General features: G+C 41.2%; 1 protein-coding gene across 1 annotated transcript in view; it reads right to left on the bottom strand.

Annotated features, from left to right (window-relative positions):
* The window catches only part of MNAT1 (MNAT1 component of CDK activating kinase), a 128,865-nt gene that overhangs the window by 35,729 nt on the left and 75,161 nt on the right, over positions 1-17,975 (bottom strand). Inside the window, exon 7 of the mRNA XM_072863896.1 lies at positions 3,634-3,755. Within this exon, the coding sequence (XP_072719997.1) occupies positions 3,634-3,755 (122 nt within the window). The remainder of the gene's footprint in view (positions 1-3,633; positions 3,756-17,975) is intronic.

Below are 17,975 nucleotides of genomic sequence, written 5' to 3' on the forward strand. Positions count from 1 at the left end.
CCCTCTGAACCACACACCTCCTCTCCCCGAAAGCCACAGTAGGTCACACAGCCTTGCAATGACTTTGGAGTTCAACAGGTTTGCACTGATTTGAACCAAAAGATGACACTCCCCACTTTACTCAAACTACACCAACCTGTTTCTGGTGACCACAGAAGTGCTAGTAGGGCCTTTGATAAGACAGGGCTCTCCGAACATGACTCCCATCAGCAGGTTGCCTTCAACTCCACCCAGAAACCAACAATTTCTCAATGCACGTCACTGATCACTGCAGTAATTTATAGTGACCAATTTGCACAGACCCAGGACTATCAGTCATCATGGAAGGATAAGCAGCTATAGAGTCTGTCTCCAGGATGGGTACATTACAGTGATCCAAGACCCCACTTTTCTCCAAGGACAGCACCACAGGTTTGGGAGACGCTCTCATACGTGTCTTCTCCCCTGCTTCCTCCCAAGTCCCATTTCCATTTGACAGCCGAGACAGACATGAGCTGGCCTCACAGGCTGAACACCCAAAGTGACCTTTGCCACCCACCTCAAACCATCACCAACCTAGCATGTTCAGTGTGTATTCACGGGACTATCAGCCACTTCAGGAGACTTCCTTGCAGGAACCCCAGAGACGTGTAGTCAAGGGAACCTCTATCAGAGGCTAGCTCTGAGAAAGCTTCACTCCCCCTGCCAGAAGGTTAAATACTGTCTACAAGTTAGTCTAATACATATTGCTCCCAGAAAGCCATGTAATTCAGGGTTATTGCCTACATTTCATTACTTCAAAATAATTTTCCTCCATTAAAAAAAATTGGGGAGGGGGGCCCTGAAGGACACAAATCCCTACACATTATACCAGTCATTGGGGGGGGAGAGGAGGAAGTCTATTTCTTCACTATTCTCAGGCTTCCAACACAATAGCAAAAAATGCATCATAAGGATGTTAATGCTTTTCTACAGTACACAGGAAAAAGAAAATTTACAGCCCCAAGAGAAACTGAAAACAAATTTCTAAAAAAAGTTTGAACATAAATTTCCTTTTTTGCAAAACACGCAGAATCCATACAGAGAGCAGTGGGAGGATGCAGAATCAAGTTTACTGGACTGCACGCAAAGTTTTTTGTAAAGCCTAATGAGCAAATAATACAAGTCATCTTAAAAAGCAATTTTTTTTTAATTATAAAAGATCCCTAACAAACGTCCTAAATGATCCCTTAAGGACTCACCCTTTTTCTTGCTCTTTTCTAGCAACCTTCTTGCCAGCTGTCTCCTTCATTACAGCAGTTTACTAAGAAAGAAAAGCAACACTGATGCTGAAACCTAACGTGAGTCTTGCAGAAGGTAAGAGGTTAAGACGTGAACATTCAAAAAGCCCATTCTACTGAGTGTTTTGAGGATAATAAACTGTATCTTTTTAAAAAAAGTCAATAAATCATGCTACCAGAAGTGAATTCAAAGTCTCCAGGTTGGCACTGTCTTTGCAATAATTCTGGCTCCAGAAACTCAGACAATAGCAGCCTGCACATTTGAGGGAACTATTTAGCAGCCAAAAATAGCCAGACTGCAAAATTGTTAACAAGAACATGAAAAGAGGGAGAAACAAACAAACAAAAAATTTAATAAACTTAGCTTTAACCTGTCCTTATATAAGTCCAAATGAAGAGGAAACCAAAAATCTTTAGCAGGAGTGGATAACATTGTGCCCAGCTCTTCTGCCTCACCCAGGCAGCTGTATGCAGCTGCCTGAAAAAACCCAAAGCAGGGACCAAGGCGCATTAGTTAAGCATTCATCATCAACAGGAAATGCGCATGAGTTCATATAAACACAGAAACACAAATATATAAACGAATAGCCTTGCATGGTTTAAGGTATTTCAGACACCCCATGGAATAGGGTTAGAGTTGTGCTGGCTGGGAACCCACAACATCGATGTATTTGTTTTGGAATTGCAAACAGCCTCAGGACTCAGAAGAACTCTTCTGGTGGGCACCACCAACCCACCCACGCACCTCCCCTTGCTACCACAGCCACCCAGCACCCCTGCCGCTCTTAACTCTTTCATCACCTCCAGAGCCAAGCCAAACAACCCTGGCTGTTCGTGCTTGGAGGAGTAAAATGACACGTGTGTCAAGATGTCTCCAAGAAAAGACTGTGAGTGTTGTTTGCAAACCCTGCTCCAAATACACTCGCACACAGACGTCGCAACGCAACTGCAGTATTTAAAGGATTTTGTTTTGCAAGGCGTTGGGTTGCCTTCAAACCAGTGTCACATGTGGTTAGATGGGATGGACATGGATAGCACAGGGTTCCTGCTGGATCTGGATACCAGCACTCACCTTATGGGGACACATGCGAAGGGACAGGGACCGGGAGTCCTCCCTACACAAGTCATCTTTTTTTTCCTCCCAAGCATTTTCATTTGTGATGAGGCTTAGGGCTGAGAGGGCCTCAAAGCTGCCCTCGCAGTGGAGGTCCCTCACAGCTGCGCTCCATCCAAACAGGTGGTGAAGGCTGAGTCTGGCCCTGCTCAAGTTTAAACTGCTAATTAATATTTGATCTCAGAAGCTTCATATCAGATAATAAAAATTATAGGCATCAGGAGGACACAAAAACAATAAAAATGGAGACAACCTCAATTCCAGACAGCCTTGAATTTTCTGAAGCACCGTTAGGTTGCTTATTTACTTAAAAAAGTCTATCTACCTCTATCATTTTTCTGGATGAGAAACAATTCCTCCTGTGCCAGTGAACTAGATGGGATTCCTGTTTGGATTTCGGTGGTCTCTGAAACTGCATACTAAAGTGTCTCAACTTTGTTCAGTACTTTGTGGCTTCAGTTTTCCCATATTGCACAGTCAAACGTAAACTGTTATTTTTCAAACTCTTTCTTGCCTTGCCAGTCTGCACATTCACTCTGCCACGTAATTTTACGGCCACTCTAAGTGCTGGTGACCTTGAAAGTTAGGCCACGACGAGTTGGGTGACGCTCACTATCGCAGTAGCTACACGTTTTCAGGTGGCGTTTCAGCTACGAACACGTCTCCAGAGAGCAGACACGTCACTTTTGGACTTCCCAGCCTCCATTACCCAGGCACAGCAGGCTCCCAAACTCCCTTCCAAACATGGCTGCACACCATGATGCCGCCAAGCTGCTGGACCAGCCCTGTATTATATTTTTTGACAAAGTTAAGCTCTGTGCTTCATTTCTCACAAATGCAGTTTGACTGTAGACAGCAGTCGACAAGTAAATCTACCCTTTTCCATGGCAAACAGCCCAACTTTAATATTTTTACTGGCTTACAGCTGGGTGAATTAAGCCCCAGATTTTTATTTATTTATTTTTTAATACCGTGCAACTGAAAATGAACAGCTACTTCACTACGACTGCCAAGGACAACCTTAAAAACACTAATGCAATCCAGTCCAGCTCTCAATAGATCTATAAAGGCTAGAGGACCAAAAATCTCAGCTTATCCACCCAAACAAAATGTTGGTTGGGCAGGAAGTCTAATATTTCGTTAAGATCCTTAAAAAAAAAAAGGAAGAAAAAAAATCCCTACGTGCTGGCAAACTGAAGATGGTAACAGTCCCAGTTATAATACCATGAAATGGGAATTAAAACTTGCTGTGTTACTTACCCCAGCCTTCCCAGCATTTCAAGCTCTGGAACTTGTGGTCCATATGTCTCCACTTGCAGAGGCTGATACTCATACAAAGCTTCCTCTAGCTTTTGAATAGGAGCTAGTGAAATATGCTGACCCTGTTAAAAAAAAATAAAAATAAAACATTTCTACATACCGGGTCACGGTTTTGTTTTGACTTTTTTCAAATGCAATGCAAGAACAAGCTTATACCATTAACCTGGTCCAGACAAAAACCATCCCATTAAGGACATATTATCTACTATATCACTCATTTCTTCATGATTTAAATTTTTTACTGGGATCTACAGTTTGGAAGTAATGTTTCATTAGCTATAACTGTTTGGACAAGGTAGGAAGGAAAGGGGAAAGTTTTATTGAAGGCAGGCTTACCATTAGAGAGTGCAGCTGCTTCCAGTGTCACCAATAAAATTATTATTAGGTAAAAATTTCCTTTATCAGAAGTAATATCAAACAAATGTCTCTGAGCAACCCTATTTGATTCTGTAATCAATGATTTCCTGAAAGCCCTAATTAGAAAGGGAAGCCGCTTTCATTTCTCTCTGCAGGCTTTGTAAGCGCCTATATATAATGGCTCTCAAGATAGACTTTTACAGTGCAATACAATTAATTTATTCAGTAAATTCCTGTTTGTTTCATAACTAAAAATATAGAAACACACAAACATAAAATTTTCATTCCAGATGGTACTTTTGCAAGCCCTTCAGACCACTGAGAAACAGCTAGACATTTCTCCCCCACTTCAAGTCCCTATCACTCCGAGCTCTCACAAAACAGGAGACTTGTGGCTGGAAAAGCAGGGGTCAGGAGGATATGAGATAGAGCCAAAGTTAACAGATGTTGCTGCGTGACATTCTACACTGATTTGTTGATCTTTCACACAGTTTCAATTTTCTACTGTATTCTATGGTGCTCACAAAAATTAGCAGCAGCAGCAAAAAGACAGAGCACTACGAGCTCCCCCAAAACAGCCTGGCTTCCCCTGTAGAAACCGAGCTTCACATCTGCAAAACGCAGGAATTTAGGAAAGTAGTAGTATTGTTTTTGTAGACATTTTGTCTGCAACAGGAGATCGGAAGCTTTCCACGGTGTAATGCCGTGTATAACCCTGGCTCCCACTGATGATCGCTTACTGAGCTTCACTTCCCTGGGGCCACTCATGTAAGCATCTACTCCCTCAAGTGGAAACTAAAGGCTCCTAATGTGGGACACTGGGTTAAAATTAACTAAAGAGACCAAAAAAAGTCAGTAGAACGGGAAAGCTGTTAATTAAATTTGTGGTTGAGGACAGTGACCTTTCTGAATTTGGAGCACGGATATTTTTGTTTAGAGTTGCAGAAAATGGCTAAGAAAGTTGAAGATGTAAGTCCTTGAGAAGTACTATCATGGATCTAGGCCGATCTCTTATGGAAATATCAGCAGCTCAAGTTTTCCATTGAAATAGCTCTGTGTGTGATGAGAACAGATAGTTCTGGCCTTTTTCTGCACTGCCTGGGAGCCTGGCGGGGCTGCTGCTAACACTGTGACGGTGACAGTGTCCTGAAGGCGAAACGTGGTGAAGAAAGTTCTTAAGTCAGCCATGAGTCACTCCAACTTTCACAGTTAGCATACTGTTATTTCTGTGCCACAAACTATTGCTGCAACATTAAAACCAGGCAACCACACATTTAAACAAAAAAAAGTGAGAAAAGAAAGGTTAAAAATCCAGCTTTAATCCCACTTCATGATATTTTAAGATACAAACGCAGGGGTTTTTTATATTGCTAGAAGTTGTCAATTTACAGTCTATTCAAGTTCATGAAAATATTATACTTTGTAACTACATTCATGTGGGCATGTTACACCCATTGTAAGAGATTAATGTTTAAATAAGACTTTTAGATTTAAATTTTTAACAATATCTTTGTCTCTAACCAAACCGAAGGGAAAGACATGTCAACATTTTGCATGTGTACACCCTCATCTGGCGAGTGAAAAGTCTCAGTCTTTCCAAATGCAGAGCAATTTTATTCCAGCCATAGAAAGAGAATTCAGTTTCAGGCAAAGATCAAAACCATGATAAATATTTTGGGAAATTACTTGTGTGTGGAAAAAAGGAGCAGCTCAGATTGCAGGAGCCACATCTCTGGAGGGCATCACCAGAACAGCTGCTCGCTGTTAGCAAGAGTTGCCACTGGTGCATTCCTAACACTTTTTTAACGAGAGTGACTTCTGCTGACATTGGCCAAGAGACATGGGAAGGCTCATGACAAATGGATCGGGCTCATCACAAGCCTCTTTCCCCACAACCATTTATGCTGCTACAGATGCCCATCTCTGTCTGGGGACTCCTGGGAGGATAGGATGAAAATGTTTCATTTGTCTTCCTCACTTTATGGGGTTCCCAAGGTGCCAGGGGTGAGAAGGGACCATGATGGTCATTTACTCTCAGATGGTCAACCGGTAACTGCAAGGAAGCTGCCTAGGAACGGTGGGGAGGCTGACCGGTCACGCCAGCTGTATGGTGGGCACCGGTGAATGCATCATGGGGAAGCCACCAAGCCATGCCAGGACCTCTCTGCAAGGTGTAGTATTGCAAAAACAACGCACTGTGGTGGCCCAGAGAGCAGAAGTAGAACATCGCAAGAGGAGCAGCATATAGAAACTGTCCATCCTTAAGCGGGTCTGACCCCATGTCCAGCACAGGCCAGGACATTGTTCCTGTACGAAGCCCAAGGACTGGCAGTTCAGCCAAAGCACCTTCTTTTGAAAGGCGTCCAGTCTAGACTTAACTATTTCAGATCATAAAAGGCCCAGGCACATCCCCTAGGGTAAGTTGTTCCAATAGTTAATTATCTTCACCATTAAATATTGGCAGCTCATTTCTGGTTCATCAAGATCAGTTTCAAAGCCCTGGCTCTCTCCTACATCTCTCTCACCTATATACTGGGCCAAGGTGCAAGTTTTAGGAACCAGTACTTACTTCTGCATGGTAAAACGACTGGACTGGTTCATGTCCAGCGAGCAGATCTGCACCTCAAGGAGACTGTGCAGCTGTATGACACAGCTCATTTGTTTTCGTTTCTCAAAATCACAACTTTAGCTGATGGGCTTTGGCAACATGGATTACATTCCGCTTAGCAGTGGGAAAAAACAACCGCAACCAGCTGTTGGTCCTGCCCTATAGCTGTCTGGCCTTTAGGTAAAAGCTTTTTCCTGTAAACTGGATTTTAGTCTGCCTCGATTTGGGAAAGGGTTAGATGGAAGCCTAAGAGTTACAACATACATTCCCACCTGAAAGGGGCTGAAGCCTGGTCAAGCCCTGCAACCACACCAGCTCTGTAGATGTTTTGTATATGAACAGGCTGTACCTACACTGCCAACTTCTTGCAATGCAAGTACAGCAGCATGGCCATGCAAGCTCCTGAGCTCACGGGCTTCCAACTTGTTCAGCCCTGCGCAGATTACAGCGTGGTCACAACACTGGGGATGGCACAGATAGCTGCAAAAAGGTTGGGATAGAAACCTATGAAAACTTACCAGTGAAAAGTGTTGCCTTCCCTGTTTCCACTGATGTTGGGATAAGGTGTATTTACAAAAACTCTTGTTGAAGTTAAAAGGCTCCATTTGACAAATATTATCTCAGTTAGAAGCCATTTGACCAGTAGTATCTCAGTTTTGTCTCTCTGTCCTGAGTGGTCCCTAGCCATTTCATAAAAGACTGGTATAAAAGGGAAGCTGTTGTGTAACTTCAGAGACATCACAAGAGACAATAACTGTTACTTAGGACTTACACAGCACTTTTATAGATCCAAAAAACATTTCATGTCTATGAGGTAAGATTTTTAAATTTCCTGTATTCCACCTAGACAGCCAGCCTTACCTCTTTCCAGCATTAGGAGGCATTTATCAGCATGCTAAAACCAAAATGAAAGCAGTGGGTCCAAGATCCTGCTTTTGCATTGCTTTCTCCTGACAAACCTAAGATCTGACGTTGTGGTCATGGGTAAGTATTTCTAATTCCCCTTGGATGCTGTAATGTTTGTGTAAAAGAAGCTGACAGTATCCAAACGGAGATAGAAAAGGCTTCCAAGAACACAGACAACAGATTTTCCTGCCTCCTCACCCTCCCACCCCTATATTCGTGGCATATAACTTTTTTCTCTGGGATTATTTTAGGCACCGTAGCTGTCTATTACATTTTGGAATGTATGGAACCACAAAACACACTGCTAATTAGAAGGAAGGCATTTGCTTATCCTTATGACTTTGTTTATGTAAAAGACTGCACAGCAATGGATTTGTGAGCAACTGAATTTCCATTCATGTACTGTATGGTTTTAGATGACAGCAATACAGGATTAAACTGAGAGGGGGGGTTAGGTAATGTCTTTGCATTACAAATAAAACTGACTGGCTGATTTACTTTTCACTATCCTAGATACACTGTTTGAGACATCTCTCAGTTTAAATAATAAGAAACAAAAGCAGTAGACAATTTTTGTTTCAGACTATGATCCAACATGGCATTAAGAAAAAAAAAAGCCATGGATTATGAGAGAAGAAAAAAAAAAGCCATGGATTATAGAGAAGAGCTGCCCTTGCAGTGACAAGGAGCTTATTTTAAACAAAAAACAATGTCCTTTTAGGAAGTCGCAGCTATTAGAGCATCAAAATTATAGTTTATCAGTGCACCTTTCACACAGGGGTTTGGGGAGGGACTCTTGGCAAATGCCAGGTATATCAGTATTTGCCTGTTAGCAGAAACACGTTATTTCAGCACACAGAGTCCAGAAATACCAGCTCAAGGTGCAGCGTTCACACTTCTCCCCATCCTGTCTTCTCTCCCCTTCCCTGTCTCCAAAACAACGTTGCCTTCCTTCACCTCCTTCCCTCGGTAGCAAAAAGAAATAACAACCGACAGTCTTCTCGGAAATCTCTCAAGTGCCAAGGAGGAGGAGAAAGGAGACTGACACAAAAAATGCACTAGTAGGGGAAAGAGGAGTAACAGCTATGCCACAAAAACATCCCCAGGCAAGAGACAGAGGCCAGAGATTCGGGTCAGTAAAACTTGTCCAGACAAAGCATGTTTCTGTACTAGAAGCGGCTGGACTAGATGATATAGCCAATCTTTTTGCTTTTTTCATTTTTCTCTGCTTAAGAACGTGTTCAGGTCTGCGACCACCACCCTACCAGAACACAGCACGCATCAGATAACAGAAATAGTAATATTTATGTGCTACATCTCAAAGTCAGTTTGCAGTAATGTTATTTTTATTTAACTCCTTTTCACCATCAGGTCACCCTCCCCAGCCTGGCGTAAGGAGCGCACGGCTAGTCGAAAAGAAACGGAGCACTGTGGGATGCCAGGGCATGACGCTGCTAAAACACATCCTGAGCATCGTTTCAATTGTATGCAGCACGACAGAAAGGTTAACAAAGACCCTTTTGATACGCCATCGTCTGAGTGTGTAATTATCCAAATGCTTTCAAGTGAATGTTAAAACAAAACTATACATTCCTTGAATTTTTCAGTATAAGCAATCTTAGGAAATTATTTTACTGTTAAGGTCACAACAGAATTCAGGTTTTGGAAAGATTTCATGTTAACAGAATTTCTTACAGAACAACATTAATGCAAATACCTTCAGCAATATGGTCTGAGCCAAAAGCTGGGTGGTTGTTGGTTCCTCCCCCTCCCCAGTTTCGACCCTCCCAATTCACTATTGACAAATCCATGTCAGCAATGCTAATATGGCTTTCTGATTCTGATTAACTACTTACTTTGACTACAGTAATACTCAGGAAAAGGAGAACGAAACTGATAGATTTGGAGGGCTCAGTTAATATTATTTTAACCTTTACCCCCCTCTTTTCCACAGCTTTTTAAAATAAACACGAAGAATGTCAAACTAAAATGCATAATTCCATTCCTTAGCCTAAAATTCCTATGCCAGTGAGGCTTTTCCAAAGACTTAAATATCTGAAACCAACTGCTCTTTCTTCTGCTCTTGAAAACCAACAATAAATCTAATTTCTTTACTCAATTACGGAAAGTGCTATGGGGATATCCCAGTAGCAAAACAGAAAGAGAACAAATGATCTGACAGAAACCAACAAAATCAGTAAGTTTTCCTGTTGACCTCAAAAACAGAATCTGACCACATGTGGCAGGACAAGAGGTACAACATCCTCACCCCCCCCTTCTCTCTGGGGTAGATGATTTCAGATCCCTGGTAACAATCTGACTAAATTTAAACTCTTTTTTCCCCCTCCACAGTAATTTTATTTGATTTTTGAATGCCAAAACAGATTTAAAAGATGTGTTTTCTTTAGGAATGGCAGAAATAAGCAAGAGATCAATAGCACCAAAGAAGCTATTAACAAAGATGGTCACATATATGTGATTTGTTACACACAAACAGGTGCCTGGGAAGTTAACCATGGAGCGACATGGGCTAAATCACACCATCATTTCTACTTGACTCCAAAATTTTCCTTTACAACTTTCTGACATAAGTAATTACCTGACCAGACTTATCTTTAAGCTCCTGCCAAAGCGCCCCATTTCTCTAATCTCAGAAGAAAGCCTGCGTCCACCTAACATGCTGAAATACAATTCTTCTGGGTCAGCGCCAGTACCAGGAATTAGCAACTACTCTTTTCACAGAAAAGCCTGGTGCCCTTTCTTCACATCAATGGATCGCAGCGCCTGTTTGGTACTGTCCTCTCCAGTGCTGGCTGCTGAAGCCCAGTTAGGATTCAGGGGATAGTCTGGATGTTTGCTGCAACGAGTCACTCGCTTGTTTTCAGCGGAGACTCCAGAGTTCTGGCAGGAACTGCCAAGCTTTCCTCAAAGTCTCTGGCACTGTTCAAAGGACAGGTTGGTACACAAGACAGCATCGTTTTTGGAAATAATTAAAACACAACAGCATTTTCATGTAACTAATAAGCCCACAAGTCACCCTCCTGGTTTTCAGTGCTCATGTCTCAATCTTGCTCCCAACTCGGTCTCAGCTCCTACGCACTTACTCGCTTTTGTGCAATCCACCGTGCTGTACGCAGAAGCTCAACTGCTTCTGCACCTTTTGCTCTGGTTCTCAGGACCTCTACCCTGCACGCGATATCTGTTTGGCCACCTTCAGCGAGATTAAAGAGCCATACCACAAACTGGCTGCTGTGTGGTATTTGGACACCCTGTGAGTGCCAACTGCATTTGCAAACCTCACTATCAGCTCATGCATTCTTTTTCCTGCTGTGGCTTTCACAGGGGTCGACATGGCCCTTCTCAGGGTACAACTGCAGGTTCTTCCCATCTTTCAGAGACAATGTTTCACTACAGGTGACTCAAAGTTGATGTTCTGCTCAGTTTGTTACACCAACTCCCAATGTGCTATGTTAGTAATACAGCATTAAGCAGAATTAAGCAAACTTTTGTTGCATCTCTACCACCAGACTTCTGGAGCCTTGATCATTTTGATTTGGCTATCAACAAAGCACAAGCTCTGCAGCAGCCAGTCTAATTACAGGATTAAAGGCTTTAATATAATATTGTTTTAAATATCTGCATTAAGGGCCTAATTTTTCAAGGGATGTGAAGTACAAATCAATTTGACAAATGCCACTTTGTGTATCATGACGCATAACATTAGGAGGGACAGACACACCAGCGGAGGTCAGAGCACAGCGATAGCTGCACATCACTTACCAACCAGCAACAATTGTTTGAGTCTTGGTACAGCTGAATCTACTGGTGCTCCTATTTTGTTGCAGTAAAGCTGAGTGTTACATTGATATGATCCCTCCGTTATGCAAGAAAATTATTTAGGATTTCCTGGAGAACAATGGAACCTGCAAAAATTAGCTGCTTTATTAGTAGGACAGAAGCTCATAAAGAACCATACATTGCTGTACTCCACTATCTGCTCTTTCCTGGGATCCTCTAAAGCAGCTCCCCCCCACCCAAATAGCCACAGCTATACAGCATCACTTTTAAGGAATGTAGAGCCTGATGGATGATTTAAAAAGAAAGACTGCTTAAAATAACAAAACCGAACAGAAAGCTGACCTCAGTCTGTAGAAGATGAGAAACTCCGTGTGTGTGTGTGAGAATCAGAGATATATTCCCTGTTTTACTGAGCATACAGCCTAGACCCAGATAAATGTTGATAAAGATGCAGAACACCACATTCAGCATGGCTTATGTCTGCCTGATAAAGAGAAGAAATAAAGTGAGATTCCTTGAATAGCTAGATTTTAAGGAAGGACTGCTAAAGGTTGATAACTGTCTGGCAAAAGAAAGCAGGGAAGTTTTTATAGCAACGGGGACAAAAAAGGAATAAAATATGAAGAAAAAGGACAATAAAGGCAGATGAAAGGAAGAGTATGAACAGAATAGGAAAAACAGGAAGAAAGAACATTAGAGTGAATTATTAGAAACAGGCAAAAAGATAAAAAGGAGGAATTTAGAAAAACTGAAGTTTAAAGTAGAAAAATTAAGCAAGCGTCATCAGGCATTAGCAGTATGTGAGACGCCTTCACAATATTTGTGGACTATATTTATGCTTGTGGACAAATTTTAAATGAAAACTGAAGCCTGTTAGCAATATATTTAGAAAGTATTGCTTTTAACAAAGTGGAAAGTAGTTTATTTCTAGGCTTTTTTCCTCATTCGCATGCAAAGCGCGCAAGTAGACATCAGCCATGTATTCTGGGGACAGGAAGAGACACACTGCAAACATAACAGTTCACAGCACTGCTTTGAAAATGCACATTAATTTTGTCAAACTAACAAACACACTCCCTGGGGCAGAAGCAACTGTATTTTTAATCTGCATAAAACATACTCTTTTGTCTTTCCAGAGAGGCTTAGCTTCTTCCCGTGCAAGTTTCCATCTATGTTTTAAATGGCTATATCAAAACGATGCTTAAACCCACAGACACGACAGCTTTCAAAGTAGAATACAATGGCACCTGAATTTTAGCAGTACTTTGGACAGGATTCACATAACTTCACAGGATCAGAAATTCTATTTGTAAGCCCTGGCTGATCCTGAGAGCGTTGCAGAAAAAGTCCCTCCACGTACCCAAGAACTACCATGGCCTACTACATTACTTTGGTTTCAGTGGCTTTGTAGCTCCTTGAAGCACAATAACCAGAAACATCTAAGGCATCCTCAGTACAAAGAAAAAGGAATGGTTCCTGCCATGAAAAAAATCTACAGTCTCGCTTAGAGAAAATAGAAGCTGGCAGCAAAACAGCGATACAATCACACGGTAATTTCACTTAGTCCCAGAAAAATCCTATTTATCTATTTATAAAATAAAGAGATGCCTCATCTGTTCTATCTTGTTCACTGCCTCCCTTTTGAACACTTTTGCTAAAACACTTGTATTCAAATAAAAAAAAGCAAGTGTCGCCACAGATTCTGAAAGAGGAGACTGCTGTGAAAGCAACTGCAGCACAAACATCAGATTTCGAGCAAGTTAGAGAGGCTGCCTGAATACTATGTAAGGCTGCTATAGGCTTACAAGACAGTTTTGCCTTAAAAACAACAGTTCGTTGTAGAAAGGAAGATTACTATATGCTCTGACATAAGCACTGGATGAACCCACATCAGCAGAATGCCCTTAAATTTAATAATACACAACACAGGGAAAGAAATCACTCAAATGCAGTGTGCTGAAGATCAGGGCTTATACTGACATCACATGCCATAGCTCCTTACTGCTTCTTGGGAAACAACACAAACCGTAATCCGAGAAAAAGGAAGCCCCAAGAACAAGTATTAAGAACATTTGTTAATCAAAGGACTAAACATATAGCAAGGTTTTCGTTTCTTTGACTTTCATATATTATTTCCATACAGTAAAATATGTACTAAGCTCTCCACAGAGGATGCAAATATCTTAACCCTGGCTCAGGGCAGCTGCTGTTCTGAGAAACAAACCGAAATGAGCTGATCATCTGAATTCTCTCAAATCTCATAATATTGGGCCAAATAAAGTGAAGTAGAGCTTTCTCTACAGTTTAACAGGCCATGCCTAACATACTTGTGCATTTAAAAACTGTAATTTAATTAACTTTACCTGTAAGCTTAGGGGGAGCGTGAGGGAGAAAAAAATAAAATAAAATACAAACTCATTTTCTCCTCAACTCTGAAAATAGTTCGGGGTCCAAATCCCTATACAAGAAGTAATAAAAATAGTTTGGTTTCTGGTAGCAATAACAAAAATGAGGGCAAAATTAATTCTTACACTTTTATGGCAAACAATCTAAAGCAGATGTTCGAGAATAAAAGCGAGATGTCAAAGTAGTTAATAAGAGCTTTTCAAAACCAAACACAACAAAACAACTTGCAGCTTTATGTGCATATATAAAACTCTAAATCATCTCAGTCAGCTTCCACCCTTAGCCCTTCTCTGTTCTATGAAGTTTCACAATTACCAAATATGTTATATTCAAGTCTAAACCACCACAGATCAGTATCTTCTGAACAAAAGCACATGCAAGTGAGCTTTGCTGATTAGAGCTCAGCTGCTGAATCGGGGCCCTTGTGAACAGAAATACATTTCCATGGTTTGAATATCCAGGATCTCTGGAATAAGTCTCTATCTTTAAAAGACAGAGCATATTTTAAAGATATCTAAAAAAAGTTCAGACTGTATTTACATTTCTGCTAGAATACTGCAGTTTTGAGACAGAGATCAAACTTTACATTGTAAGGTCAAAACCAACATAAGCATTCCTTAGAATCAGACTTCAAATAGGTATTTGAAGTTATCCACACTTTCTTGTTTGCGAGTTCAAAGAATTGTTGATCATAAAGCAAACTTGAAGATATTAAATCTTCTAAGTACAAATTTCACAAAAGACGATGTGTGCATGCAGGAGAATTGAGTCCTTCCACGTTTAATATGGCAAAAAGTTTGTATAAGGTAACCATAAGCACACCCTTTTCAAATGAAATAGCTTTTATTGTGAACACGAAAGACACTGTATTAACTTAAAACACTGTTCACTTAGATGTGCTTTCCAAAAGGCCTTAAGCAGGATTATATTGATTTAAATAAAGTAAATTAGGCAAGTTTTTGCACTCAAGCTTCCCACACAAATAGGATTTGCCAAGCCTTTTGAGTCTAATCAGTGGTACAATCATACAGGTATACAAGAGACTGACTAAGCACACACGCACACACTTCTAGACTCACCAGCAAGAGCCGATTTTTGGCTGACCACGAAGAATTGCCTCCTAAGCTGGTCAGCCCAAGTCTCCATCTACCTGGAAGCCATCCATCCAGCAACACTGGGCTACTGTGCATCTGCATCGCTGTTCCACTTCATTACATGAAATACAAACCCGTCGCTACAGGCATCGGGGTAACTGATACTGTATCACCGAACTCAATGGGAACAAATCAGAAACTCTAGAGTACATATGAATAATAATAGGTTTTTGTGTTTCCGTTCCCAAGTGCTGACAGTTTGGAGGGGCCCGTCCCGTACCCCCTCCAATGCTGGACTATAATGACATTAATTTCATTGTGCCAAGGCAAGCTGTTCAAGAAGCTTTCACAGCACGTTTGGCTTAATAATCCAGGGTGGGTTTGGGGGTTTTTGTTTTGTTTTGAACTGTCCAAGACTTGACAAGAAAAAGAAAATGAAGGTAAAGCATATAACTCTCAGGAAAACTATATTTTCAGCAAAAGATGGCAAGGCCATATCTAAAAGCTTTAGCAATCAACCAAACACTTTAAATCACCATCAGCCTAAATAGCTTTGTCCTAGCTCTGGAGATAAACTTTTATCAACACTAAGAAATCTTGGGTCACAGTTAAAACACAACACTGCATCAACTTTTCTCCCCCCCATCTCCTTTTCACAGCCATTGCTGTGTCGGCTGAGACATTCATTGCTAGGACTGAGCGTTGATAGCCAGCGCGTCTAAGAGACCTACAAGGAAAAAAGCCTGCCAGAGCCTAAAAGCAGCTCACCGTATGAAATCGCCTAACCCCCAGCCTCAGCTACCCCAGCAGCTATGCTGGTCCGCTCCAGGGCATTAGCAAAAGTAGGGAGTTGCAGTGACTGTTTGCTGCTATCAAGTCAAGGAAATTCAGACTCTGTTTAATCTTTCATATCTTAGATTTAGACCAATGCTAAAAGGCAACCCTCAAGTGTGACAAAGAGCACTCTGTAATTCATACAAGTAGTTGAGTCACAGCAAACCAGCAGCCCAGCCAGGATAATGCATCACTGAATGTACCTACATTTCTTTCTGTTAAGGGCTACAGTTTGTTTTTAATTATTCATAATGCTTTGTAATCTACTTGGATGTGTATATTGTACATACAAACAGCAGATTTAGTTTTTAAAAAAAATAACCAAGTCTCAATAATTACAGAGCTGATTGCTGTGCTCAAATACTGGGTTTTTAAATGAGATGCTTTTTGTGTGCATGCGTGTTTGTTATATACGTATACACACAGATACACACACAGAAATAATCAAAGGCATGAGTTAAACAGTTTTTAACAAATACTATCACTGAACATTTTGCAAGACGCTGTAATGCCCCAATCCTGTGCAGATTTACACACAGTATTTATTTAAAGGCATGTCAAGCTAACAAATCCATTTGCTATCAGGAAATTTTATCATATACTTACTTGGGGCTTAGACCCAGATTCAGCAACACTGATTCAGCTTAGAAAACTACAAGCGATTCAGCTTTAAGCACACAAAGAGTCTTGAAAAGTCAAAGCAGCAGTTGCATACCAATTACTTTGTCTGGATTGTGGCCTACAAGTCCAGTCCAACAAAGCCAAGCAAGCCTAAACCTGATTGCGTAAACTGAGCCCATCCACTTCCCTGCAATTACCTATGGCAATAAACACAACAGTCTAGGAAGCGGAGGCTTGCAGAAACAGGCCTCCGGAGAAACAACCAGCACCCTGACGACTCCGGTCTCTGTTCCTCGGCCTTCCGTAGACCATCCCAACAGCTCAGAATTCGAGCAGCTCACAACCAGGTATTAGACACCAGCGCCTGCTATTGCCTGGTCCACAGATCCACCACGATACATCGATGGGCCCTAGGGACCGATATGCAACGAGGACAAAGTAACAGAGCAGAGAGTTAAGCCAAGAGGTGTACACACTTGCTTAATTTTAAAGCATATGCTTAAGGGTTTTCTGGGTCAAAGCTAGGGTGCTCCATATCTTATGATATTAAGCACCTCTGCCAGTTTTAGATCAAAAATTTTATATGATTATTTCAGCAGTACCACTAAGTAGTCCACAAGGGCAGACTTTTGCTCAATAGTCAGGATACGTATAGCAAAATTAATTTTACCAGGCTAGTCAAGTTGCATGGGCCATTTTGAAGCAAAGACCCACTGGCATTGGTGTGAGTTTTCTTACTGGTTTAAATGGATGCTCGACCATGCCTCTCTAACTGAAGGTGGGCATCAAGAGACTAATACAATAATATCACACTATATAACATTTTAAGCAGTATATAGGGCTTCCAAGTAATCTCTCAGGAGTAGTTACTTATCACATAAGTCATCTTAATTTTATTATCTGGGCCCCAATCCCATGGCCTACACAAATTGAGAAAACAGTCCCACTAGGGACTATGTGTAATGGGGTCCCTGACTCACACTAAATAGATCAAGCATTCTTAGAAAGCTAATTTACAGAGAAAATTTCCAAATTTCTCTAATCATGTATTTAAAACCTTAAAAGGAAGACAGTAAGCAATTATAAATCATGCAAACACACATACTGAGTAATCCATATAATTTTAAAAAGTAGACTAGAATTCTAAGAAACAGCTCACTGCAATACCATTGAATTAATCATATTTACTTCAGCGTCTTTTTCAAATAATTCCTATCTCAGCATTCGACAGTACACTCTACATTTGTCTTCCTAGTTAAAGAAATTACCAAATGCACTGCAGACAAACCACAGTCCTCTGTAAACTGATGTTTAGGGGCATCACTGTTTACTGATGGGGTGCACCTAATCACATCAAAACAATGAGAGAAAACTTGCTTTCTTTCCAAATGCACATCAGATTTCTTTAATCTGTGCATTTACTAAACTGCATGAACAGAAAACTGGTGGTTTGATGCAATCAGCACAGTGCCATTTAAAGCACAGCACATCACAGCACCCTTAAGTCTTTTTGGAAATACCTCCGCTGCTCCGCAGCACTAGCTTTCCACCAGTTGCTGCTCCACATGCTATTGCCAATCAGCTGCATTTGCTGTAGCGCATTCCAAAGTTTACTAATTAATCTCTGCACTAAACCCCACCGATGGCCGGTTGCCATT

Source organism: Ciconia boyciana, chromosome 6 (assembly GCF_034638445.1).
Source record: "Ciconia boyciana chromosome 6, ASM3463844v1, whole genome shotgun sequence".
NCBI classification, from domain to species: domain Eukaryota; kingdom Metazoa; phylum Chordata; class Aves; order Ciconiiformes; family Ciconiidae; genus Ciconia; species Ciconia boyciana.